We start from the raw sequence: 27,981 nt of genomic DNA on the forward strand, positions 1-27,981 counted from the left end.
AGTAGTGAGAGATGAGGAAGGATCCTATTGTCTCATCTTCTCCTAGCAATCCTAATGCACTTCGAAGTGCATTGAATTCAAGAGTCAAAAAAAATCTGGTTTCAAAGCCTGCTACCTATATATCAAATATTTACACTTTAAGATGAAGGACATTATTGGGTGTTCAAGGAAAATTAAGAAAATATTTAAAGAATGCCTCCAAAGCTTGCACCTCATGCTCTGGAGAAGAAAAAGTAATGAGAGGAAAATCTAAGCAACACTAAGTGAATTGGAGGTATTACAACAAGGGTCCAAACAAATTGAGGTTTCTTTGGAAAGCAGTATGTTTTAGGTTCTAGAAAAACTGAAACAAGTTGTCAAGAAAGTCCCACAGAGACTTTCCACATTTTAATTGCATTTAATTCTTACAGCAATCCTCTAATATTTGGTTAACATTTAATAGATAAGAAAACTCGCCAGGCATGTTGGTTCATGCTGGTAATCCCAGTGCTTTGGGAAGCTGAGGCGGGAGGATCTCTTGAGTCCAGGAGTTCTCTACAAAAAATAGAAATAAAAAAATTAGCTAGGTGTGGTGGCACATGTCTGTGGTCTCAGTTACTCATGAGGCTGAAGCAGGAAGATCACTTGAGCCCAGGAGTTTAAGACTAGCCTGGGCAACAGAGCGATATCTTGTCTCTACTAAAAATTAAAAAAATAAATTAGCCAGGTGTGGTGGTGCATGCCAATAGTCCCAGATACTCAGGAGGCTGAGTTGGGAGGATCACCTGAGTCTGGGAGTTTGAGGTTGCAGTGAGCCATGATGCTACCACCACATTCCAGCCTGGGTGACCCTGTCTCAAAAAAGTAATAATCATAATAATAATAATTGGGCAAAGAAAAAAGAAAGACACTCTGATTCAAAGTTGAGACATGGGCCCAGCTCAGTGGCTTATGCTTGTAATCCCAGCACTTTGGGAGGTTAAGATGGGTGGATCACCTGAGGTCAGGAGTTCGAGACCAACCTGGCCAACATGGTGAAACTCCGTCTCTACTAAAACTACAAAAATTAGCTGGGTGTGGTGGCACACACCTGTAATCCCAGCTACTCAAGAGGCTGAGGCACGAGAATCACTTGAACCCAGGAGGTGGAGGTTGCAGTGAGTCGAGATTGTGCCACTGCACTCCAGCCTTCTGGGCAACAGAGCAAGACTCCACCTCAAAATAACAAAGAAGGATATGCACCCAGAGAGCAGCTCTGGACAACATTACAACATAGAGATAACTTCATGTTCATGCAATGGAAAGATACTTTACTATTGGTTAATATAGAAATGTCACAAAAGTCAATCACATACAGAGAATGCAAATACATTTTGTAAATATTTCTTAAATTCTACATTCTCAGACTGTAACGAATTAACACTGAAAATATATAGCAAGAATATAATTAAATAATAAACAACAATATAGAATTTTTAAGACTCTTAGGTTATTCCCAGGTCAGGAAAAAAATGCAGAGCAAAATGACAGAATAATTTTTAATGAAATATAAATACAGCATTTCATAATACATAGAATGCTGCCAATGTAGTACTTAAAAGAAAATGTAGCACTATAAATGCCTATATTAATAAGAAAGAAAGAACAACAGGAGCAGAATGAACTAAATCTCTAAATCCCTTTAAAAGGGAATAAAGCAACCTCCCAAAATATAGAAACAGAAAATCCCAAATAAAAATAAGCAAAATGAGCTGAGCACGGTGGCTCACACCTGTCATTCACAACAATTTGGGAGGCCAAGGCAGGTGGATCATTTGAGCCCAGGAGTTCGAGACCAGCCTGAGCAACATGGTGAAACCCTGTCTCTACCAAAAAAATACAAAAATTAGCTGGGCGTAGTGGCATGGGCCTGTGGTCCCAGCTACTCAGGAGGCTGAGGTGGGAAAATGGCTTGAGCCCAGGAGTTCTGGACTGCAGGGAGCTGTGATTGTGCCACTGCGCTCCAGCCCCTGGGTAACAGAGCAAGACCCTGTCCCTAAATAAATAAATATATATACATATATAAAAAATAAACAAAATGGAAAAGATAAAAATAACCATTTGGTAAAAACAAAAATAAAACCCCAATAGTTGTTTCTTTGAAAAATCAGTGGAACTAACCACTGGCCAAATGATTTACAAAAGATTAAAAACACACACAATGTAATAAATTAGATACAAGAGATTTAACAATAAGACAAATTCAAAATACTTGGGGTTATGTGCCCCTCTTCTCTGTTTCTATAGCATTCTCTATATTGCTATTAAAACATTTATCACACTATAATTATATGTTTATTTGTCCATCTCCTTATATTAATAGGCTTCTGGCAGGAAACAGATGCCATACTCCAAAAGGTTTTACAGAGGAGAATCTAATAAAGGGACTATTTGCAATAATATGCACAGGGTTAAGGGAACCAACAAGGGATGCTGCAGCACCCTGGGGCAAGCAACAACAGCAAGTCTCTACCACCCCTAGCCCAAAGAGGCAAGCAGCAGGAATGGTTTCAGGAAAGCATGGCAAGAATTGAAGCTGGTAGAGAGGGGCTGCCTCCCAGAAGCTATGGCAATGGGTAGAAGAATGAAGCCACTACTAAAACACAGCCTGCAAGGCAGGGAGCCAAGGGAATAAATATGCCAGTCTCTTGTACCTCCCAACTTCTCACTTCCTGTGAAACTCTCATTTCCTGCCATTCCTCCCAAAGGTGGAATCCTACCTGAAGCCAGAGGGCAGAAGAGCCTTGGTGATTGAGTCCATAGAGGTCAGCCTCTTAGGGCAGAGCGGGGCAAAGAATGAGTTAGGGTAGGGTTATGAGGGACACCAACAGGGACCAACCAGCACACTCTACAACCTGATTATAGAGTCCGTGAAAACAGAGACTGTATTATTATTATTATTATTTTTTTTATTTTGAGATAGGGTCTCACTCTGTTGCCCAGGCTGCAGTGCGGTAGTGTCATTATGGCTCACTGCAGCAGGTGATCCTCCCATCTCAGCCTCCCAAGTGGCTGGGACCACAGGCATGTGCCACCACGCTTGGCTAAATTTTTGAATTGTAGAGATGAGGTCTTGCTGTGTTGCCCAGGCTGGTCTTGAACCCTTGGCCCCAAGCAATCTTCCTGTCTCAGTCTCCCAAAGGTCGGGATTACAGATGTTAGCCACTGCACCTGGCCCAGACAATGTATCTTGTTCATTTTTATGCCACCAGCCTTTAGGGGCAACGACTCAATAACTATTTATTGAATGAATACACGATTAAATGGAGTGAGCTATTATCATTTTCATCTACATGCTAATGAAAGTAATAACTGAGTAGCTATGAATGAGGACATGCACAAATATACACAATATCAACTATGACACGGGAAAATTAGCATGAATGGATTATTCTTAGAGAAAAGCAATAGAAAAAGGAGTATTAAAATAATATAAAATCAGGCACCTGGCTCTGATCAATTCACTAGAGAATTTTTCTAAGGAACAATCCTTCTATTAAACAATCTGTTAAAAAATATAGAAAAGGATGTCTTACCAAACTTGTTTTATGAGACAAATATGTTTTTTAAAATATATATAAGGAAACAACAATATAAAGAAAGAAAAGTACAGGTTAGTCTTGTGAATATGAATACAGAACTTCTAAAAAAATACTGTAGCAAAAAGAATGCAATACTGCTGTGACCTGCTGGAAGCCTTACAATAAAAATTATAATCTTACGAACACTGTTTTTTGTATTTTATTTTGTTTTCGAGACAGGTTCTCACTGTCACCCAGGCAGGAGTGCAGTGGCATGATCGTGGCTTACTGCAGCTTTGACCTTCTGGGCTCAAGCAACCCTCACACCTCAGCCTCCCAAGTAGCTGGGACTACAGGTGTGCACTACCATGCCTGGCTAAGTTTGGTATTTTTTTGTAGAGACGGGGTTTCACCATGTTGCCCAGGCTGGTGTCAAGCTCCTGGGCTCAAGGGATCCACCCACTTTTGCCTCCCAAAGTACTGGGATTATAGGCATAAGCCACCACACCCAGCCTTGAAATACTGTTGACATAAGATATCATATTAATGGACAAAATATAAAAATCCTATCCATGTATGCCTTCAACAAGTATGTATTGAGAGCCTAGTATTTATCAAGTACTGTTCTAGACACTGGGGATACAACAGTGAACAAGACAGGCAACGAGCCTGGCTCTCTTGAAGCCTCTAGTCTCATGGTGGAGATAGATAACAAGCCAGTAGCTAACTAGAATAGTTTCACAGGGTGACAAGTGCTTTGAAGAAAATAAGACAGGATGACACGATAGATTGTGACTGCAGGTGGGGGATGGGGGTCATACTAGATAACCTTACCAAAGATGTTTTGAGCTGATGCTTGATATTTCAAAAGTTGGTGAGACCGGGTACAGGGGCTCACGCCTGTAATCTCAACACTTTGGGAGGTCGAAGTGGGAGGATTGCTTGAACTCACGAGTTCAAGACCAGCTGGGGCTACATAGTGAGACCCATCTCTACAAAAATTTTTTAAAACCAGCCAGGTGTGGTAGTGCATGCCCGTGGTCCCAGCTACTGAGGAGGCTGAAGTGGGAAGATCGCTTGAGCCTGGGAAGTTGAGACTGCAGTGGGCTGTGATCATGCCACTGCACTCCAACCTGGGTGACAGAGTGAGACTCTGTCTCAAAAGAAAAAAAGAAAAAAAAAGAATGCTGGAGAGAAGACATTTCTTAAAGTTCAAAGCTTCCACTGATTAAACAAAATAAAAAGGCATGGGAAGTTTTCTTTCTTAGGAGGAGCATTCTGCAAGCCTAAATTCAAGAGCCAGAGGCACTGGAGACTCTAATAAAAATGTAAGTACAACAAGGATGTCTGATGTCTCTTTCATCAGTCTTAATTAACTTTTTAATAAAATGAGGCTGAAGAAAAAGAAATGAGTTATAAATATGTGAAAGAAAAATAAAAATGTCACTCGGTCAAATGACAGGACTCTATAAGGAAGATGTCCATGGCATCAACACAAAATTCATTAAAAATAATAAAGATGTTCAGCAAAGAAGCATAATATCAGATTAATAACAAAAGTTAGTCACATTCCTAATAAGAGTGACACAAAGCTAGACAATATAATGAAAAAGGAGATTCAGAATAATGACAAAATTTTAAATACTTGGTTATTCCCTTAATTTGAGAGACTAAAGATATATTAAAATCATAGAATACTGATGGGAGAAGGAAGGGAAGGCATGAATAAATGATACTATTTACCAAGATAAATTAATACTGGAGAGACCAAGTATCGCAAAGGTAACTAGGTTTACATATAAATTTAATGCACTACAAATGAAAACCACTGAGAGAAATTTTATAGAATGTGACAAGTTGTTGGGAAAATTCTCCTGAAAGAAGACGATGATTGTAGACTCATCCTTTAAGAGTTTTAAATTAAAGGTGACAGGTCGAGGCTGGGTGTGGTGGCTCACACCTGTAATACTAGCACTTTGGGAGGCCAAGGTGGGAGGATGGCTTGAGGCCAGGAGTTCAAGACTGGCCTGGGCAACATAGGAAGGCCCCATCTCTACAAAAATAAAAATAAATTAGCTGGGCGCAGTGGCATATACCCATGGTCTCAGCTATTCAGTAGGCTGAGGTGGGAGGATCACTTGAGCCCAGGTGTACAAGGTTACAGTGAGCTATGATGGCACCAGGGCGCTCCAGCCTGGGTGATAGAGCAAGGCCCTCTCTCAAAAATAAAGGTGAGGCCTTTGGAAGTGATAAAGTCATTAGGGCTCTGCCCTCATGAATGGAATTAGTCCTTTTTTTTTTAGTCCCTTTCTAAAAGAGGTTGAAGGGAGCTAGCTGCCTTGCACCCTTCTGCCTCATGAGGATATACAGGAAGAAGGTGCCATCTTTGAAGCCCAGAGCAAGCCCTCACCAGACACCAAATCTGCTAGTAACTTCATCTTGGACTCCCCAGCCCCCAGAACTGTAAGCAATAAATTTGTATTGTTTGTAAATTACCATGCTTGAGACCAGGAGTTCGAGACCAGCCTGGACAACATAGTCAGACCCTGTCTCTACAAAAAAATTTAGAATTAGTCGAGGGGACAGCATGCACCTGTATTGCCAGCTACTCAGGAGGCTGAGGTGGGAGGATCACTGGATCCCAGGAGGTCAAGACTGTGGTGAGCCATGATCATACCACTGCACTCCACCCTGGGCAACAGAGAGAGATCCTGTCCCCAAAAGAAAGCAATTTAAAAAATAAATAAATAAATAAATAAATTACCTAATCTAAGGTATTTTGCTATAGCAGCCCAAATGGACTAAGACAACACATTATAAATGAAGGAAGAAAAGATTAAAATGATAAAACTTGATGTTTGTGAGGTTATGGTAAATTAGGTACAGTGACACATTGCTAGTGGAACTGTATACTAATTTGTTTTCAGAAGAAGCAGTCTACTAGTATTTGATGTGATTTTAAAATGATATTTATTTTTTGTAGAGACAAAGTCTCACTATGTTGCCCAGGCTGGTCTTGAACTCCTTGGCTCGAGCAATCCTCCTGTCTTAGCCTCCCAAAGTGCTGAGATTACAGGCATGAACCACCACACCCGGCCTTGATGTTCTTTTGATCCATCAGTTCTGCTTTGGAGAATATACTCTATAGAAATAACATAATATATATATAAAATGATGGTCATATAGCATTGTTCTTCATCATTTTGTGGGTTTTTTAACTTTTATTTTAGGTTCAGGGGTACATGTGAAGGTTTGTTACATAGGTAAACGTGTCACAGGGGTTTTACATATTATTTCATCACCCAGGTATTAAGCTCAGTACCTAATAGTTATCTTTTCTGCTCCTCTCCCTCCTCCCACCCTCAAGTAGACCCCAGTGTCTGTTGTTTCCTTGTGTTCATGAGTTCTCATCTTAGCTCCCACTTATAAGTGAGAACATGGGGTATTTCCTTTTCTGTTCCTGTGTTAGTTTGCTAAGGATAATAGGCTCCAGCTCCATCCATGTCCCCACAATAGACATGATATCATTCTTTTTTAGGGCTGCATGGTATTCCATGGTATATACATACCACATTTCCTTTATCCAATCTGTCATTGATGGGCATTTAGGCTGATTCCATGTCTTTGCTATCATGAATAGTTCTGCAATGAGCATTCGTGTGCATCTGTCTTTATGGTAGAATAATTTATATTTCTCTGGGGATATACCCAGCAATGGGCTTGCTGGGTCAAATGGTAGTTCTGCTTTTAGCTCTTTGAGGAATCACCACAGTGCTTTCCACAATGGTTGAACTAATTTACACTCCCACGAACAGTGTATGTGTTCCCCTTTCTCTGCAACCTCACCAGCATCTGTGTTTGTTTTTTTTTTTACTTTTTAATAATAGCCATTCTGACTGGTGTGAGATGGTATCTCATTGTGATTTTGATTTGCATTTCTCTAATGATCAGTGACATGGAGCTTTTTTTCATATGCTTGCTGGCCACATGTATGTCTTCTTTTGAAAAGTGTTTGTTCATGTCCTTTGCCCACTTTTTAATGGCGTTGTTCAGTTTTCTCTTGTAGGTTTGTTTAAGTTCCTTATAGATGCTAGATATTAGACCTTTGTCAGCTGCATAGTTTGCAAATATTTTCTCACATTCTGTAGGTTGTCTGTTTACTCTGTTGATAGTTTCTTTTGCTGTGCAGGAGCTCTTAAGTTTAATTAGATCTCACTTATCAATTTTTTGCTTTTGTTGTGATTGCTTTTGGTGTCTTTGTCATGAAATCTTTGTCCATCCCTATGTCCAGGATGGTATTGCCTAGGTTGTCTTCCAGGGTTTTTATAGTTTTGGGTTTTACATTTGTCTTTAACCTATCTTGAGTTGATTTTTGTATGTGGTGTAAGGAAGGGGTCCAGCTTCAATCTTCTGCATATGGCTAGCCAGTTATCCCAGAACCATTTCTTTACAGTTTTGAAAAATCAGAAACAACCTAGGAGCTCCCTGCAAAATAGCCAAGCAAAGTATGGTATACAAGTATGGTATAGCACCACGACACACTTCATTTTCTATTCAAAATAACAAGCGGATGGCTATACCCCCTTTGGGAAAATTCCCCAAGCTTTATGTATATGATTTGTAGTTTTCTACATATTATACATTTTATATTCCTAAAAAATTATTTTTTAAATGACAAATATATAAACTAAGTTAATACAGCACACAGAATGTATGTGAAATGGTAGTAAGTAAAAATGTTTAACATAATATTAAACACTTGTTGGCCGGGCGCAGCGGCTCACGCCTGTAATCCCAGCACTTTGGGAGGCTGAGGCGGGTGGATCACGAGGTCAGGAGATCGAGACCATCCTGGCTAACATGATGAAACCCCGTCTCTACTAAAAAATACAAAAAATTAGCTGGGCGTGGTGGCGGGCGCCTGTAGTCCCAGCTACTCGGGAGGCTGAGGCAGGAGAATGGTGTGAACCCAGGAGGCGGAGCTTGCAGTGAGCCAAGATCACGCCACTGCACTCCAGCCTGGGCGACAGAGTGAGAGCGACACTCCGTCTCAAAAAAAAAAAAAAAAAAAAAACACTTGTTGGTTACAACTATAAACATAAGTGTATGTGTAAGCACTGACAAGGACTGGGAGGAAATTGCAGTGATAAGACATTTATATTCATTTCTTTTTTAAATACCAGCTTTATTGAGATCATAAATCATAAAGTTCACCTTTCTGAAGTGCACAATTGAGTGGCTTTTAGTACATTCAAAAGTCGGTGCAACCATTGCACCATTTAATGTTAGAAGATTTTCATCATCCCAAAAAGAAACTCTGCACTCATTAAGCAGTCACTTCCCATTCCTGTCTCTACCTAGGCCGGGCAAACACTAATGTACTTTCTGTCTCAATGGACTTGCCTATTTTGGACATTCCATACAAATGGAATAATATATTGTTACATGATCTTTTTTACAGGCTTCTTTCACTTAGCATAGTGAGTGTTTCAAGGTTCATCCATGCTGTAGTATGTATCAGTACTTCATTCCTTTTTATGACTGAATAATATTGCATTGTGAGGATATACCACATTTTGTTTATCCACTCATCTGTTGATAAACATTTGGGTTGTTTCCATCCTTTTTTTTTTTTTTTTTTTTGTTTGAGATGGAGTCTCACTCTGTCACCCAAGCTGAAGTGCAGTGGCATGATCTCGGCTCACTGCAACCTCCTCCTCCCAAGTTCAAGTGATTCTCATGCCTCAGCCCCCAGAGTAGCCGGGATTACAGGCCTGTGCCACCACTCCAGGCTAATTTTTGTATTTTTAGTAGAAATGGGGTTTCACCATGTTGGTTCGAACTTCTGACCTCAAGTGATCTGCCTGCTTCAGCCTCCCAAAGTGCTGGGATTACAGGTGCGTGAGCCACTGCACCTGGCTGTTTCCACTTTTTAACTATCATAAATAGTGTTTTCTATCATTGCATATGAGTTTTTGTGCAAATATTTTTTTTCACTTCTTTGAGTTACATTCCTAGGAGTGGAATGGCTAGGTTGTATTGTAACTCTGCATTTAACCATTTGAGGAACTTCCAAGGCTGTTTTCCAAAGTTGTTGCACCATTTTACATTCCCACAAGCAATTTAGGAGGGCTCCAATTTCTCCACATGCTCAATAACACTTTTTGTTGTTGTTGTTGTTTTTGAGACGGAGTTTCGCTCTTGTTGCCCAGAGTGGAGTGCAGTGGCGTAATCTTGGCTCACTGCAACCTCCACCTCCTGGGTTCAAGCGATTCTCCTGCCTCAGCCTCCAAAGTAGCTAGAATTACGGGCATGTGCCACCACACCTAGCTAATTTTGTATTTTTAGTAGAGACGTGGTTTCACCATGTTGGCCAGGCTGGTCTCCAACTCCTAACCTCAGGTGATCCACCCATCTCGGCCTCACAAAGTGCTGAGATTACAGGTGTGAGCCACCATGCCCGACCTCAATAACACTTATTTTCTATTATTATGACCACCCTAGTAGTTATAAAGTGGTATCTCATTGTGGTTTTGACTTGCATTTTTCTAATGGCTAATAATGTTGAGCATCTTTTCAGGTGCCTGTTGGCCATTTTTATCTTCTTTGGAGAAACACCTATCAGATTCTTTGTCCATGTTTTAATTGGTTTTGTTATCTTTTTATTGTTGCATTGTTAGAATTTTCATATACTCTGGATATTGGGCCCTTATCAGATGTATGATTTATAAATATTTTCTCCCATTCTGTGGGTTGTCTTGTCACTTTCTTGACTGTGTCCTTTGCTGAATACAAGTTTTTAATTTTGATGACCACTTTGTCTACATTTATTTCTTTCATTGCAGTTAAGTTCTAATTAAATAAATATTGGCTATGTAATTCTTTTAAAAGGGAATGACTACTGGTGGGGATAGGCAAGAGCAGACTAGTGACTGTGTCTTGTAATTGCATTAGAGGTTGTTTAGTCCTGGACTATGCCTGAGCCACAGACGAGAGTTTCTGCTCACAAGATGGATTCTTTATGCTATCTATTCATTCAACAAATATGCCTTGGTTCCCACTACTTATTAAGAAAATGAAAGAAGACAGTTCTTGCCCTCAAGGAGCTGAAAATAGGAGGGGAAGTAAGATGCCTAATCTCATCATTGTAACACTAGGTACAATGATGAGAACCATGGAAGGGGCTTAAGGAAGAGTTCAGATTATGGAGCGAACACATCTGGTTGGGGGTTTTCATAAGTGCTACTTTGGCTGAAGACATTTTAAGCTATGGGGAAAAAACAATCACCACTAAATCAAGAAGAAAACCATAGCCACTGAGTAAACAACAGTGAAAGGAATGCTGGAATGGGGGATAATTTTCCTAAATGCTCTATCTAAATTCAAACAATGCAGGGTTTCTTTTTTCTTTTTCTGAAATACACACCCTCCATTTTGATTTGTATGTCTGAATTGGTGCAGCTAGGTATATATCATATTCTTTGTTGATGAAAGATAGCCAATCCTTAAAAAAAACACATTTCTTCCTTATTATAAAGTTAAATTTATCCTAGCACCGTCTGAATTTGTGTGTAAAAGAGCTCTCCTTGAATGAGAACCAGTGAGCCTCTGGGGTTCATGTATTCACTCAACAAATAACTAATTAACTCCTATTACGTATCAGGTACTCCAAGAAGGGAAGGGTGAGAGAAATAATCATGAGTAAGAAAGGCATGCTTTCTGTCTTCAGAGAATTAACAGTCTAGGGAAAGAGACAGAGATATAAATGGACAATTGCAATACTGTGTAATATGGGAAGTACAGGGTGTATGTGCGTGAGCATCTAGCCTGAACTTGGGGTTGATTTTGGATACTGGAGAATGTGATGTCCAAGGTGGGACCTGAAAAATGAATAGGAGTGTTTCACTTAAAGGCAGGAGCTGGCAGGAAAAATTCCAAGCAGAAAGAAGTGTACGGACAAAAGCAAGAGGACATAAGATCTTTGTGGAACTGAAAAAGATTAGGCAACCTAGGGTGGAGAAGGGGTGGCTTGTGGGGAGGGAGAAATGAAGCTGGGGCAGAACTAGACCAAGACGGATCCTGTAAGCCATGATGAAGGGGAGTAACATGGTCAGCTTTCTATTTTAGATTAGTTGGCAGCTGCAAGGAGAATGTGTAGGAAGGGAGCAAGACAGGAGCCTGAGAAATTTGTTCAATTACTGAATTCTAAGCAAGACAAGAACACCTTAGGGAAGCAGCAAAGGAAAGAGAGAGAAATGGGTAGATTTGTGGATTAGTTAAAAGGTAGAATCAAAAAGAGTGGTTGATTGGATATGTTGAGTGAGAGAGAGGGGAGTCCAGGTTGATGCCCACCAGAGGGCCTCCGGTGAGCACTGCTCAAAGGACTAGGAGGAGCACAAAGATGTTTATGATCTAGTCCCTGTCTTCAAGGAGCTGATAATCTAAGAGGCAGAGCTGCTGTCACATACTGTATCTTCCTGTACATTAGAAAAGATGCTCCCTCCAAGGGTGGCTTGGCAGGTGGATTTCAGCCCCTATTTGTCCCTCAGCCAGGCACATTTATACAGGGCACAACTAGAACTGAATTTGGTGACTCTGCTAGTAGAGGAAAAACTCAAAATGCAAAAATATAGGGTTAGAAAAGATTGATGCTGCATGTGCAGTACATAAAGAGCTCAGAAGGGATGGAAGGAGCGTGGGGTGGATCTCCTACAGGGTGAAAATTGAACCTGGCCTTGAAGGCTGGGTAAGACCTTCATAGGTGGATATGAGGAGAAGTGTGGGGGAGACAATGGAACACCCTAGGCAGAAGGGATAATGTGAGCCGAAGGGCAGAGGTAAGAACAATGGAAAGCAAGTGGAGGGAATAACTGTGGTTCAGTTTGCAGCAACATGGACTACAGAAGTGGCTCTTTCCAGCTATTTGTCCATGGCAGAAGTCTTCTTAGAACATGAGAAAAGTTGGCTGGATCACATGTGTGCACGTGTACACACACACACACACGTATGCACACATACTGAAATATGCCTGGTAATTCTCCATTTTTTCCTTCCTCTCTTGTATTCTTCCCTTCCAAAGTACTTCCCCGTAAAGTAAATGTTGTATTCAGGAAATAACAAAAGGGACACCTTGGCTGTTAGCATTTAGTGATCCCTTAGGATAGAACGCTGTTAAGATAAAACTACAAACACTTCGGGCTGGCTGTGGTGGCTCACACCTGTAATCCCAGCACTTTAGGAGGCTGAGGCGGGTGGATCACCTGAGGTCAGGAGTTCAAGACCAGCCTGGCCAACATGGTGAAACCCCATCTCTACTAAAAATACAAAAATCAGCTGGGCATGGTGGTGGGCACCTGTAGTCCCAAGCTACTCAGGAGGCTGATGCAGGAAAATCGCTTGAACCTGGGAGGCGGAGGTTGCAGTGAGCCAAGATCACGCCACCACACTGCAGCCTGGGCAACAGAGGGAGACTCTGTCTCAAAAACAAACAGATAAACAAACAAAAACCTACAAAGACTTCAGCCACGGTCTTGACTGCTAGGCTGGGAAGCTCTGAGGGTGGCTGGTAATGGGGAGACACTGGACTCTCGTATGGAGGGAAATGCCACTCTTAACTTGGTGCTTCAGGACAGTTAATCTGCCAGTGTTGCTTAGAATGGACTGAAGAACAGAGGGGCAAAAGATAGGGAGACCAAGCTGTTTTTTTTTTTTTTTTAACGGAGTCTCACTCTGTCACCCATGCTGGAGTGCAGTGGCGCGATCTCTGCTCAACGCAAGCTCTGCCTCCTAGGTTCAAGCCATTCTCCTGCCTCAGCCTCCCCAGTAGCTGGGACTACAAGCACCCGCCACCACACGCAGCTAATTTTTGTATTTCTAGTAGAGACGGGGTTTCATCATGTTAGCCAGGATGGTCTCGATCTCCTGACCTCGTGAACCACCTGCCTCGGCCTCCCAAAGTGCTGGGATTACAGGCGTGAGCCACCGCACCTGGCCTGTTTTCTTAAATTATATAAAAACCCTTGCAGATCGCTTGAGCCCAGGAGTTTGAGATAAGGCTGGGCAACATGATGAAATCCCGTCTCTACAAAAAACACAAAAATTAGCTGGGCATGGTGGTGCATGCCTGTAGTCTCAGCTACTCAGGAGGCTGAGGTAGGATTGCTTGAGCCCGGAGCTCAAGGTTGCAGTGGGCCATGATCACGACACTGCACTCCAGCCTGGGTGACAAAGGGAGACCTTGTCTCAAAAACAAAATAAAAAAATAAAAAGGTGCCAGACTCTCAGTTAATTCTCTCTAGGATCAGATGAAATACCTGGAAAGGGAAAGGGATTCTCTACAGAATGTAGATTTCCCTCGCCAAGAGGCAGCTTAGCACAGCTATTTCAAAATATGTCAAAGAAATATATTTGCTGTAAAATACTTTGATTTCTTTCAGGGCCTGCTATCTGCCATGTGATACAGTATCTTCCTTTTTCAGTAATAAATCAATATCAGAATTAACCCTTCTGTGCCCATCTATCCACTTTCCATACCCACTTTTCAGGTAAATCAGTTTGGTATTTTGAGCACAGCTCAGTGGCTGAAAGAATTTGAAGAGTCATTTCGGAAGATAAGAGCAATGAGAGGGACTTGAAAGTGTATGTTACGGAAAACTCCAGACTTTAATTTCACTATCACACTTCCAAATTGGTTTTTACATCATTCATTACCTCAGCAGAAGGAAAATTTAGCAATCTCAAAAGAGTTCCCAACCAACTGCTTCAATCTTGGAAACAATTTGCACAAAGATTAGACCACGCTTGTCCAACCCAGGCTGCATGCAGCCCAGGATGGCTTTGAATGTGGCCCAACAAAAAGTTGTAAACTTTCTTAAAATATTATAAGTTTTTTTATGTGTGATTTTTATTTTGGCTCATCAGCTATTGTTAGTGTTAGTGTATTTTATGTGTGGCCCAAGACAATTCTGTCTTCCAATGTGACCCAGGGAAGCCAAAAGATTGGAAACTCCTGGATTAGGCAAAATAATACAAAGCAGACCATTACATAGGCCTTATCTCTAAAAGGTGAATAATGAATATTATTTTTTAATAGGTAAGACAATACGATAATAGTCATCTAATTAACCATCGGTCTGGAGTTTTTCTCTTTTCAGAGCTCCTATAGCTCCTAAAGATAATGAGGTCTGGAACTTAAAATTTCCAGCACAGCATTGATGTTATTTAGAGTAATAACACTTTTTTAGTTTTATATCCTGCTTTTCAGTCCACAAAGCACTTTCATATACGTTTATCACATAAATGCATAATACCTTTGTGAAGATGATGATCGTTGATGATTCCCATTTTAGGTTGAGGAACTGAGGCTCAAAAATGTTACCTGACATTTCAAAGTCCACACAGCTAGCAAGCCGAACTAGTACTCGAAACCTGGTTTTCTGATTTTAAATTATCTGTTCCTGCAAACCCCCAGATACCTGTGTGTATCTGTCCTCACACCCACCCACTCATTATTTCTATAAGCTCCTGAAGGGCAGGGGCTACATCTCATGCTTTCTGGTATTTCCACAAATCACCAGGCATTCATTAAATTCATCCCACAAATATTTCTTGAGCAACTACTGTGTCCTAGGCCATGTGCTGGGGGACTGAGGCTACAATGATGAACAAGTCACTGCCCTCAAGTAACTTATAACCAGAGGAAAGTGACAAGTAAACAACCTATTACTTAGTGTGGTGTCTTCTATGTGCTACAATAGTGTTTGCCATTTATTAAGCATTTCGTGTATGTCAGATACTGAGCTAGGTGTTATCTCAGATAATACTCAAAACAATCCTATGAGTTGGTTCTATAACTGTTACTTTTTTTGTTTTAAACAGATGAAAAGACTGAGGCATAGAAAGGTGTTGTAATTTGCCTAGGGTCAAACGGCTAGCAAATAGAAGTGCCAAGATTTGCGGCTTGGTCTGTGTGACTCTTAGCTACTATGTCATGCTAGGTCTAATAGTCGACCTTATGTATTGGATGGGAAACAAACCCTGAACAAAAATGATCCCTCTCTATTGCTTATTTCAGGCTTGAGAAAGTCCCTTTAGTAAATAGAATTGTGCCTGAAGAGCTTACCCCACATCACAAGAAGACAATAGCATTACTGAGGTTGTATTTGTGCAGCTATATCATTCCAGCAACTTAAGAAAAACAAACACATTTAATCTCTTTTCAACATTTAATCCATCAGCAGCAACCCATTATCAAAATAAAGACTTGGATTTATATTAATGTTATCATCTAAATTAAAAAGAAATACACTCAGAACCCGAGTTTGGGTCCCAGGAGACAGGCACTTCAAAAATTAAATGACCGTCACTCATTAGTTATTTTATTTCAAATACTTGGCCCCATAAACATTAGCAAATATTTGACAGAAATGTGATTTCTGTTGTATATCACAATGAAATCAAGACCACTGAAACGTGTGCAAGGAAAACAATTCTCAACTTACTTCAATTACCCAGGGACTGACTGATTCTGATTTGGCTAAAACAGGATGGACCACATACGATTTTCCATATTCAATCCATTTTTAAAGGAATCTCAAACTTTCCAGTGAAAATGACTATCTGGAACAAGTAAAAGTCACATGAAAACCAGGGAAAAAAAGGCTTGATGTCTCTTTTTAAATTTTTCACTTATTCCACAGTAAAAGATAAAATAATGTTAAAGAACATTTTTTTTTTTTTAAAGAAAAACTCTTACCCCTGATTTCACAACCTGAACACAACTCCTTTTTTTGTATTTCCATTTTAGGCCTACCCATATGTAACCATGTTCTCCATAACTGCATTCATAGTGAATATACAATGTGGTATTTTGTTTTTATCACTTGACATCATACCATAAGTGTTTCTGTTGTTGCTACAGTCTTCTCAATTATTATTTTAAAATTTCTCATTGGTCACATCAATATTCCGTAGATGAGCTGGACCATAATTTATTTAACCATTCCCCTGTTGTTAAACGTATAAGTTGTTTCCAATTGTTCAGAATTATAAATAACAGAGAAATGAACAGTTCATTCAGGCAGGGTTCTTTTCCCCATACTTTTGGATATTTCCTTGCAATACATTCCCAGAAGTGGAGTTACTGGGTAAAAGTATGTGAAAATTATTTAAGGCCGTAGAATCAAATGGATTGTTGTGGGGCTTATCTCTTACTTATCCTTCAAGATCTAGCACAGTTTCCCTCCCCCAACTCCTACATACATTCTAGGCATAATCACTTATTCCTGTATTTGAGCATTAACCATACCTTGGATATACCTCATTTGTGGCAAACATTAGTCCACTTACTTATGATCACAAGATGCGCTTCCTTGTCTATAAAATGAGGATAATCATATCTAACTCACAGAGCTATTGGAAGGATTAAATGAGATAATGTCTGTACAATCCCTAGCCCAGTGCTTGGCATGTAGTCAGTGCTTTAAAAATGGAAACCATTATTATCATCACATTGTATTGCAATTAAGTGTTTACCTGGCTACTTGACTGTGGGCTTTTGAGAGGAGGGATCATGTTTTAGTCATCTTTGTGTCCCGAGGATATATACAGCACAGTGCCTAGTGCACAATAAGCATTCCACTAAAACAATGAATGGATGGATGAATGAATGAATGAATGAATAAAATGAATTTTCATTGAAAAATTACACTGCCACCAGCGCTGTTTGAAAATGTCAGTTTTGTACAACCTTACCAGCATGAGTATTTATGCTTGATTTCTATAAAGCAAATTTATTTTTTAGCATACCCAAGGCTATCTCTCCCCACTAATGTGAAAAACAAATAATACTTGGGGAAAAATTTCAAATTTTTATCATGCTGGAAAGATTGAGAATACAGTCTATAGCTGCAGTAGCCACTAACCACAATGGCTATTTGAACTTAAATTTTATTTTTGATAAAAATAAAATAAAGTTTAATGTTTATTTCCTCAGTCTCACTAGCACATGTGAAGTGCTAGTCACATATGCCTAATTATGGCTACCATACTGGACAGTGCAAAACGTTGTATTAGATAATGCTGACCTATAATCCAAAAATAATTTTCTGCTTGGTTTTGGAAAGCATTTCCTAATAAATTTGCAGTAAAATTTATTTAAAAAGTTGCATTTGATTTAGACTGATTTTAAAAACAATTAATATCCCCTGAGCATCTACCAGCTGTGGAGTGGGAGAATATAATCATGGAGCTTGAGAAGTGGTCTGAAGAAGGCTAAATGATATTAAAAATTTGCCATACAGTTCCTCAAAAATTTAAACATAGATTACTGTATGATTCAGTAACTCTGCTCCTAGATATGTACTCCTCACAACAGCAAAAAAAGCTGCTTTTTTTTGAGACAAGGTCTCGCTCTGTCACCTGGGTTGGAGCGCAGTGGTGCAATCACGGCTCACTGCAGCCTTGACCTCCCAGGCTCAAGTGATCCTTCCACCTTAGCCTCCCAAGTAGCTGGGATTACAGGCACATGCCACCATACCTGGCTAGAAAACAGGTACTTTAACAAATACATGTATCACATAGTCATAAGCAGCACTATTCAGTTATATTCAGTTATAAAAAGGAATGAAGCAGGCCAAGTGCAGTGATTCACACCTGTAATATCAACACTTTGGGAGGCCAAGGCAGGCAGATCACTTGAGGCCAGGAGTTTGAGACCAGCGTAGGCAACATGATGAAACCCTGTATCTACAAAAAAATATGAAAATTTGCCAGGTGCAGTGGCATGAGCCTGTAGTCCCAGGTACTCGGGAGGCTGAGGTAGGAGGATTGCTTGAACCCGGGAGGCGGAGGCTGCAGGGAGCCGAGATTGCACCTCTGTGCATTCCAGCCTGGGTGGCAAAGTGAGACTCTGTCAAAAAAAAAAGGAATAAAGTACTGCTACAACTGGATGAAACTTAAAAACATTATGTTATGGGGAAGAAGACACCAAAGATCACATATGATATGATACAGAATATGCAGAATAAGTGAATCCACAGCAAAAGAATGAAGATTGGTGGTTCCCAGGGGCTAGGGGAGGCTAGAGATGGTGGAATGGAGACTTATTATTTTTGGGGTCTGGAGTTTCTTTTGGGGGGTGATGAAATGTTTTGGAACTACACAGAGGTGGTGGTTGCACAACAACGTGAATGTATGAAATGCCACTAAATTTTTCACTTTAAAATGGTTCTCTTTATGCATGTGAATCTCACATAAATAAAAAAGAAAATCACCATAGATGTTCCACAAAGTGAATACCTGGCACACAGGTAAACTATATTATTATTCAGACCATAAAATGGGCAATGGTTTCTTCAGCTGGGTTTTTGTGGAGCATGCAAGTTGCAGACTAGGAGAGGTGAAGCCTCAGGGAGCTTTCAATCATGGCAGAAGGCGAAGGGGGAACAGGCACGTCACATTGCTATTCTTCATAGCAATGCAATAACAGCCTAATAGGCATACCTTTTGTGAGTTTTCTGGAATGAACACAGTATCCTGTATAAGTGTAAGCAATTATTGGGAGAGAAAGTAATAGGAATTTTCCACCAGGAACCAGCTTTTAGCTATAACCAAGGAGACCAGAGGATGGGACTGAAGCTGGTGGGAATGGAGAGATCTTTGCTTGCTCTGGGTTTCTGTACCACTTGGGGAGATTTAGAACTTTCAATTTGGGCCAGGTACGTAGCTCACGCCTGTAATCCCCGCAGTTTGGGAGGCCAAGGCAGGCAGATCACTTGACTTCAGGAGTTCGAGACCAGCCTGGCCAACATGATGAAACGCCATCTCTACTAAAAATACAAAAAAAAAAAAAAAAAAAAAAAATTAGCCAGCCGTGGTGTCGCATGCCTGTAGTCCCAGCTACTTGGGAGGCTGAGGCAGGAAAATCACTTGAACCCAGGAGGTGGAAGTTGCAGTGAGCCAAGATCATGCCACTGTACTCCAGACTGAGTGACAGAGTGAGACTCCACCTCAAAAAAAAAAAGAACTTTCAATTAGAAAGCACTATTGAGATGCCCTTGGTCCTGGATTTGGTCTCTGTGCAGCCCAGTTACCTTAGTTCTCTTAATTTGGTTCCCCAAAGTTCTCATCCTGGCAGTTCATGACCTGGCATGCAAGTGTCCTAGAGGCTAGTTCTGGCTGTGTTTATGATTTACTGAGTGACTTTGACAAGTCTTTTCCTCTATATTGGCCTCAGTTTCCTCATCTGCAAAAACACTGGTCTAAAAGGCCTAATTTTCAAGATAAGCTGGTTTTCAGGATAAGTTAGTTTTCAGGATAAGAGCACCATTTTCTTCATGAATTCGAGAAAGCTAAACCATTTTATCTTTTTCTCCAAGTAACTATCTAAAGAAACTGGAAAGGCGGAATGGCACATATGGCCAATCAAGACTCCTCCTCAGAAGAAGGCTTTTTATATGATTAAGCTGCTTCTTTAATACTCCTACAGTGTCCTCCCCAAAGGATATGGATAAAGCCCTACAAAGTAATTCTGTCTGTCCCTTGAGACCTAAATATGCTACTTCATCAATAAGTGGGGGACTCAATTGTTCTCCCATCAGTGGCTCAGCCTGCACTGAGCAGTCCAGACTTCGCTGGCCAGCCTCACATGTGACCAACATTATACTCACAGATGAAAGACACACCTCAACCTACCAATTGATGGTCAACAAGGAGGATCCTTCAGCTGAAAACTAGAACCACTGATTGGAGGGAGAAAAAATAGGGCTGGGGAAACAAGTCCTTCTACCCTGGTTAGAAAGGGAAGAGATAACTGGGTGCTCACACTCTTCTGGTGGGAAATAAGATGGTGGCTGCCATATTGAGACTGACAGGGAACTAGCAGGACCAGAAAGCAGCTAAGATTCTGGTAAAACTAGACCTGTCTCTGGGACTACAAGTAAATTATGGCAGGATCAGGAAAATATCTGCCATGGAAGCCTGTTTTGAGTGTTGCATGTATTCTCTGTAAAGCATTTCCTCAGTGTTTTCTCCTTAATTTAAATTTTAAAATATATTTTTTAAGAAAATCAGGCCAGGCTGGTTGAGGTGGCTCACAGCTGTAATCCCGGCACTTTGGGAAGCTGAGGTGGGCAGATCACTTGAGGACAGGAGTTCGAGACCAGCCTGGCCAACATGGCAAAGCCCCATCTCTACTAAAAAATACAAAAATTAGCTGGGCATGGTGGCACACACCTGTAATCCCAGCTACTCAGAAGGCTGAGGCAGGAGAATTGCTTGAACACAGGAGGCGGAGGTTGCAGTGAGCTGAGATCCTGCCACTGCACTCTAGACTGGGAGACAGAGCGAGATTCCTTCTCAAAAAAAAAAAAAAAAGAAAAGAAAAGAAAAGAAAAAGAAAATCAAGTCGGGCACAGTGGCTCACACCTGTAATCCAAGCACTTTGGGAGGCTGAGGCAGGCAGGTCACTTAAGGTCAGGAGTTTGAGATAAGCCTGGTCAACATGGTAAAACCCCATCTCTATTCAAAAATACATGCACACACACAAATTAGCCAGGAGTGGTGGTGCACATCTGTAATCCAAGCACTTCAGGAGGCTGAGGTGGGTGGATTATTTGAGGTCAGGAGTTCAAGACCAGCCTGGCCAACATTGTGAAAACGCTGTCTCTACTAAAAACACAAACAATAGCTTGGTGTGGTGGTGCACACCACAAACAATAGCTTGGTGTGGTGGTGGGATTACACCTGTAATCCCAGCTACTCAGGAGGCTGAGGCACAAGAATCACTTGAACTTGGGAGGCTAAGTTGCAGTGAGCCGAGATCGCGCCACTGCACTCCAGCCTGGATGACAAGAGTGAGTCGGGAGAGATGGGAGAAGGAAGACAGGGAGAGGGGAAGAGGGAGGGGGGAGGGGGGAAAGGAGGAGAGGGGCAGAGGGGCAGCCAGTTTCAGCTGTCTCTGAAGGAATCCCCCTAAAATGTGCTCTGTTGGCCAGGTGTGGTGGCTCACACTTGTAATCCCAGCACTTTGAGAGGCCGAGGCAGAAGGATCACTTGAGCCGGGGCAACATAGTGAAATACCATCTGTACAAAAAAAAAAAAAAAAAAAAGCTGGGAGTGATGGTGTGTCCCTGTAGTCCCAGCTACTCTGGAGGCTAGGCGAGAGGATTGCTGGAGCCCAGGAGGTCGAGGCTGCAGTGAGCTATGATTGTGCCACTGCACTCCTGCCTGAATGACAGAGCAAAACCCCATCTCAATAAAAAAGGGGGGGCTCTGTCCACACTAGGGCCAGACCATTAAAGAAGAAACACGTGAGGAATCCTAATGATCACAGTAGTAACGATTGAAGTGAGAGACGCTCAAGGGAAAGAACCCAAAGGGCCTGAGTCACCCCACTGGAGCACCCCTCCTTTGCTTTCTGGCAGATCTGCTTTCCATTTGTTCTGCTTGCCTGCAACCCTGGAGAGCTCTGTGCTTTGTTTTAATAAAATCTCCCCACTCTTTTCCAGTGCCTTCCTGCCTTCTCTAACTACAAAGTTCTTTAAGCCAAGGGAGGCGTTACCTTCTTGTATGCAGTCAGACTTCCACAGGTAAGCCAATCTCTCTCTCTCTCTCTCTGTGCAATCTCCATTTATGAACATGGGTATATTTCTTTTAAAGAAATATTCTTTGCCTTCAAATATTTTTTTCCTACTAATCAAAGCATTTCAGCCTTGTCCCCAATTGAAGTTCTCTCTTCCTGCCCACCAACCCTCCTGAATATGTTCCCAGGCCTTGCCACCATGTAAACCCGTAATCTTTTATACCACTATCCATATTGGTTTATAAAACAGAGGTATGCAACACATTGGAAAGAAAAAATGGCACCTGTCAAATACCAAACCCTATGAAATGCCTGTGCAATTTCACTTTTCACCTAGTAAATATCCAATTATTTTCCAGAATAGCTCTTTCCAGAATTCAAATCTGTTTCCATTAATATTAAAAGTTTAGAGGTCTGGGAGAACAGGAAGTGGCTGATTAAAAGCAGATGGAGTTCATTATCTGGTTAATCACAATCCAGTATTTCCCACCTCCATTTGCCTCTCCCCCTCCCCCAAAACCATGTTCTGCCTCAGCAAAGGTCACACTCAAATTCTGCAAATAAAAACTTATCCTATAACATTTCAAGAGTGGAGCTCTGTTTTGGAGGGCTTGAGACCAGTATCATTATAAAAGAAATTTATTTCATACCATTTTTGCCACACAAGCAAATATCTTCCAAAGCATTGACTATCATTCTATCGCACAGAAAGGATGCCGATTGTGCTTCTTAGAGTCAGGCTCTGCTTGAATGTTAGTAATAGAATATTTAGAGTTGGAAGTGTCTCCTGGAGATTCCCTGCCCATTTATTAGATGGGGAAACTGAGACTGAGAGAATAGAAGGGATTTGCTGAAATTGTACCTCCAGTTAGTGGCGGAGCTCGGACTAGGACACACGTCAGTCCTAGGCATTGCTGGTGTGTGGGAAAAACGCTAAAAGGGCCTGACTGGAATGAATTGCAGTCATTTCTCTGTCTACTACATCTCCATGGGCCACATGTTCATGGCTCATCTGTTATTTGCTCCCTGAGAATTGACTCAAAGGCAAAGCCAAAATGGATATTTTAATGCAAAGCACATTAGGAGGCCAGAAGGCAAAAGGAGGTACTGTCTGGGGCTGCTGGCTGCACTTGGCTGGGAAGGCTTTGCTCCAGACCTTAGGAGACTGCTCATTTGGATGTTCTAGGTGTCAGCGCCAAGGGGAAGGCAGGCCAAAGGCTGAACACTGGCTATGGCAGTGCCCACCCCTTCATGGAGTCCACATCTGATAAGCAGGGCAGGTGGAGTTATGTGACATGTCCCTTGAGGTGAGGAGCAGCCCTCTCAGTGATTGAACGTTCCTCAGAAATTTTTAGGAACTGAAAGCCTTCCAAAGTGGGGCAACTATGTTAAGGCTTGATGGGGGGAAAAAAAGGCATGTGTTTTGCAGCATGGTTTGGAAAAGTATTCAGACAGGACACAAGGGAACCGACTCAAAAAAAAACAAGGACCAGCCAGTGCCATCACTATACACAGGTGACCTTGGTAGTGTCTTCTCTACTCTCAAGACTACTCAAAACCATGTCTTAGATGTCTTGTATGTTGCTGGTGAGAATTTCACAGCTTCTGTGGAAACCTGCCTGGTGGCTCCTCAAAAGGCTTAATATAGTGTTACCATATGACCCAGTAATTCCACTCCCAGATACACACATACTCAAGAGAATTGAAAGCAGAGACTTGAACGGATATTTGCATACCAATGTTCACTGCATTGTTACTCGCAATAGCTGAAAAGCAGAAACAACCCAACTGTCCATCAAGAGATGACTGGATAAACAAAAAGTCTATCCATCCATACAAGGGAATGTTACTCACCCATAAAAAGGAATGAAGTACTGATCCATGCTACAAGATGGATGAACCTTGGAAACATTTTGCTAAGAAAAAGAAGTCAGTCATGGCCACGTGTGGTGGCTCACACCTGTAATCTCAACACTTTTGGATGCTGAGGTAGGTGGATTGCTTGAGCCCAGGGGCTCGAGACCAGCCTGGGCAACATGGTGAAACCCCATCTCTACAAAAAATACCAAAAAAAAAAAAATTAGCTAGGTGTGGAGTAGCTGTAGTCCCAGCTACTCGGGAGGCTGAGGTGGGAGGACTGATTAAGCCTGGAACGTTGAGGCTGCAGTGAGCCATGATCTTTCCACTGCACTGCAGGCCTGGGCAATAGAGTGAGACCTTATCTCAAAATAATAATCATAATAGCCATCCTAATGGGTGTGAAGTGGTATCTCATTGTAATTAACTACCTGCCCTCTCTTAATGGGTCTTACGGTCTTGCTTTCACAGTCATTATCCTAGTGTCTATTTTTTCTTGGAACTCTGGACAGGTCTGCATATGGTTGGAAAGATGACCCTTTGTGAAACTGTGCTTGAAGAAAGCAACAGCTCCCTCTGCTGCCCCCAGCCACACTTTTGGTACAACTCTCATATTAATGAGTCAAGATCTCCCTACCTAGATTCTGACCCAGTTTCTTCTCACCATACCACGACACTGCTATAGGCTCCACTGCTGTTCTATCTCACCAATTTGAAAAAGGAAAACCTACTCATCTTGCTTCCAGTCAGCAAATGATTCCTGCATAGATAGATGTGCCTTGATTGCCAGCTGGGAGCCTTCAGCCATCCTGTCTTAAGTCGTTTTCTGCTCCTATAACAGACTGGGTAATTTATAAAGAAAAATAGATTTATTTGGCTTATGGTTCTGGAGCCTGAGAAGTCCAAAGGCATGGTGCCAGCATATGCTTGGCACCTAGTGAAGACCTTCCTGCTGTGTCCTAACATGGCAGGATGGCAAGCAAGCATTCAAGACAGAGAGAGGAACAGGGTTGAAATTATCCTTCTATAAGAGTCTATTCCTATTATAACAGCATTAATCCATTGATGAGGACACAGCCCTCATGGCCTAATCACCTCTTAAAGGCCCTACCTCTTTTCTTTTCTTTTTTTTTTTTTTTTTTTTTTTTAAGATTGATGGTGTTTATTGTTCTGAAAATAGAATTCTGCCATTTGCTTGGGGCTCTGGACACTGCAAAACTGAACAAATGGGAAACTCAAGAGTCTTGCTATGCATCAGTGGGGGTGCCATCCAAATCTACGTTTATATGCTTGGCAAATAAACGGCATTCGGTACTCACTGTGCACAACAGGAGAGCATTTTATTTTCATGGATGTGGATGAAGTACAATTTCTTCAGTAAACTCAGGAAAAACTGTTAAGGGGCAACAGTGAACTCTGCATTTAAAGAAAAATACAAAATGAAAACACAAAATCCTAAAACGTAAATAAAGATTCTGCGTCAGCACACTGGTATCAAAACACACATCAACAGCACGTCTTAATCACACGGGAAACAATCCTTGCTTATCAGAGGTGCATATCTAAATTCTATAGCTTACCAATACCTTCTTGGGAGTAGGCAAAAAAGAAACAGAAAACCTCACATTAAAAAAAAAAAAAAAAAAAAAAAAAGTTTCTTTTCCCTAAATGTTTTCCTGAAGCTGAATCTTAAGGGGAGAGGACGTCAGTCTTCCTCGTCATTCTCACTGAAGTCGTCATCGTTGTTCTCCTCCTCCTCCTCCTCCTCGACTGCTGGGGTCTCCACCCTGGAGCCACTGTACTGAGACCCATTGGAGCTTGCGGCCGGCATCCCATCCGCACTGTTGGTCAGGTCACTGGCAGAAGGCCACGTGCCATTAGACGTGGAACCTGCCGTCGTGAACACACCTCCAAAAGTTCCCCGAGCCATTTCTGTCACGTACGGCTCCAGAGCCTTTGGGACCAAACTTTTGGCCATTTTAAGGTCTTCGGCAGAGCAGCTCCCGGACTCTAGCCCAAAAGTCATGCCCATCCACATCAGCACTTCTGTGTCATCGTGGATTTCGAATGGGTTGTTAAAATTAAACAGATATTCTGATTTGTCGTCAGAGACGCTGCAGTTGACGACGGTCTTCTTGCTAGTGCTGACGATGATGAAGGGCACATGGATGACTGAGTTGGGCGGCGGCTGCTGGCTGACCTGCTCCTCCACATACTGGTTTCTCAGCACCAGGTTCTTGAAGGCAATTTGCTGTAGAATAAGTTGCTGAAGTTCAGACTGTTTCTGCTTTATTCTTTCTAGTCTCTTCTGTCTTTCCACCCGTAAGTTCTGACAGTTCTGAGCCGAGTTGGTGGTCAGACCAATCCACTTGATCTTCTTTTTCTCCCTGGAGATGATATTCATGGCCATCAGCACGTTTAAGGCATCATAGGTGCGCCGTTTTATGTTCCTCACGTCATAAGCTGACTCGTTTGGTGAGACGTGGTTGCTGGCAGCTCTGAACTTGGCGACCAGCTCGCCCACCACTTCCTGGCAGGAAGTGGTCCCTTTCCTCTGCACCGTCTCCCAGACCTTCATGGAAAGATGGCACAGGCCCATGCCATTCTTCTCTCCTTTCCTGTTGTGCTGCCCGGCCCACGGAGGTGAGGAGTAGGAAGGCTGGTTCTGAGAGGCAAAGTGAGTGCTGGGTGGGTCTGGGCTTCCTACCAGAGGGATGTTTGATGCTGCTGGTCTCTGAGGCATACCAATTACCACTTGCTGGTCAATGTTGACATTGGACTGTCCAAAGGTTTTCGGCAAGAGCTGCTTCCCGAGCGGGTTCACGGTGGAGGGGTGAACGGCCACGGGGCCACTGGTCTGGTTCTGGTCTATTAAGACCTTGAGTTCTTCATTAACTTCAGTTAGACTGACATATTTTGCCATGTTACCAGATTTGGGAAATAAATGCTATGAATGTTCACCTTTCCAAAGAAGAAAAACAATTCTTCCGGGCCGAGTGGACGGCTGCCGTGAGGTGCGTGGCGTAACGTGCGTGGCGTAACGTGCGTGGCGTGGGGTGCGCGGCGTGGGGTGCGCAGCGGAACATGCGCCGCGTGAGGTGCGCAGCGGCAGGGGGGGCGGTCCGTGCAGTGCGCCTGCGTGCCTTTTCACGCCTGCAGCCTCTCCTCCTCTGGCCCTACCTCTTAATACTGTTACAATGGTAATTAAGTTTCCAACACATGAACTTTTGGAGGACACATTTAAACCATAGCACATCCTAAAGGGACTGATGAAAATCAGACGTGTAGGCCTCTGCAGGCCCATCTATCATTTCTTCCCAGCCATTGTCTCACAAGAAGCTGGATCTGGGCTCTTGCAAGGATTATTTCTTCACCTGCTGGTCAAGAAGCTTATTGTGGAAGAATCCAGTTTTTGTCTCTCTACCCAAACAGCTACACTAAGCCTTCTTGAGTAGATAGAGATGGGAAAAAGGAGTTAACAATATACAGTATCATTTATTTGTTGGGCTGTGGTACAATCAATAGACTAAGTCCACAGCCTACACCTCACTTTGGAAGCTACACACATTGCCAATGAGAAAGAAATCTAAAGAGAGAACAGGACAAAGCACAGCAGAAGCAGAGGCCTGTGGCAGTCTCTTTCTCCCACCGTTGGTCTCAACTCTGCCTCACTCACCAAGAGTCCTAATAACCATGCCACACAGGCTCTGTGCTTCAGGCCTGCTTCTCTAGTCCACACTAACTTCCTCTAGCACCTCGACTCTGGACATAATGCATGTGATTGCACACATTCATACACCTCAGCCTCAAATACACAGAGGTGCTGTCTTACTCACCTCGGGCTGCCGTAACAAAGTACCATAGACTGGGTGGTTGAAACAATAGACATTTATTTTGTCACAGTTCTGGAGGCTAGAAGTCCAAGATCAAGTTTCCAGCAGGGTTGGTTTCTGGTGAGGGCTCACTTCCTAGCTTTCAGATGTCTGCCTTCTCACTGTGTCCTCA

The 27,981-nt window shown here is 42.1% G+C and overlaps 1 protein-coding gene across 2 annotated transcripts; it reads right to left on the bottom strand.

Annotated features, from left to right (window-relative positions):
- Positions 1-381: 381 nt before the first annotated feature.
- TFDP3 (transcription factor Dp family member 3) lies at positions 382-27,009 on the bottom strand. 2 transcript variants are annotated; one of them, XM_054471912.1, is made up of 3 exons: positions 25,557-27,006; positions 25,296-25,392; positions 382-534 (listed from the first exon to the last, which is right to left on the bottom strand). In XM_054471912.1, exon 1 carries the CDS (start codon positions 26,897-26,899, stop codon positions 25,682-25,684), a length of 1,218 nt encoding a protein of 405 aa, XP_054327887.1. In that variant the 5' UTR covers positions 26,900-27,006; the 3' UTR covers positions 382-534; positions 25,296-25,392; positions 25,557-25,681. The 2 variants fall into 2 exon arrangements, with proteins under 2 accessions (XP_054327887.1, XP_054327886.1); XM_054471911.1 differs by having other exon boundaries at positions 25,296-27,009.
- Positions 27,010-27,981: the final 972 nt, after the last annotated feature.

This window comes from Pongo pygmaeus, chromosome X, assembly GCF_028885625.2.
Source record: "Pongo pygmaeus isolate AG05252 chromosome X, NHGRI_mPonPyg2-v2.0_pri, whole genome shotgun sequence".
Classification (NCBI taxonomy): Eukaryota; Metazoa; Chordata; class Mammalia; order Primates; family Hominidae; genus Pongo; species Pongo pygmaeus.

Excerpts from the sequence above, each read along its gene's own strand:
- TFDP3 (XM_054471911.1), bottom strand. The coding sequence starts at position 26,899 with ATGGCAAAATATGTCAGTCTAACTGAAGTTAATGAAGAACTCAAGGTC.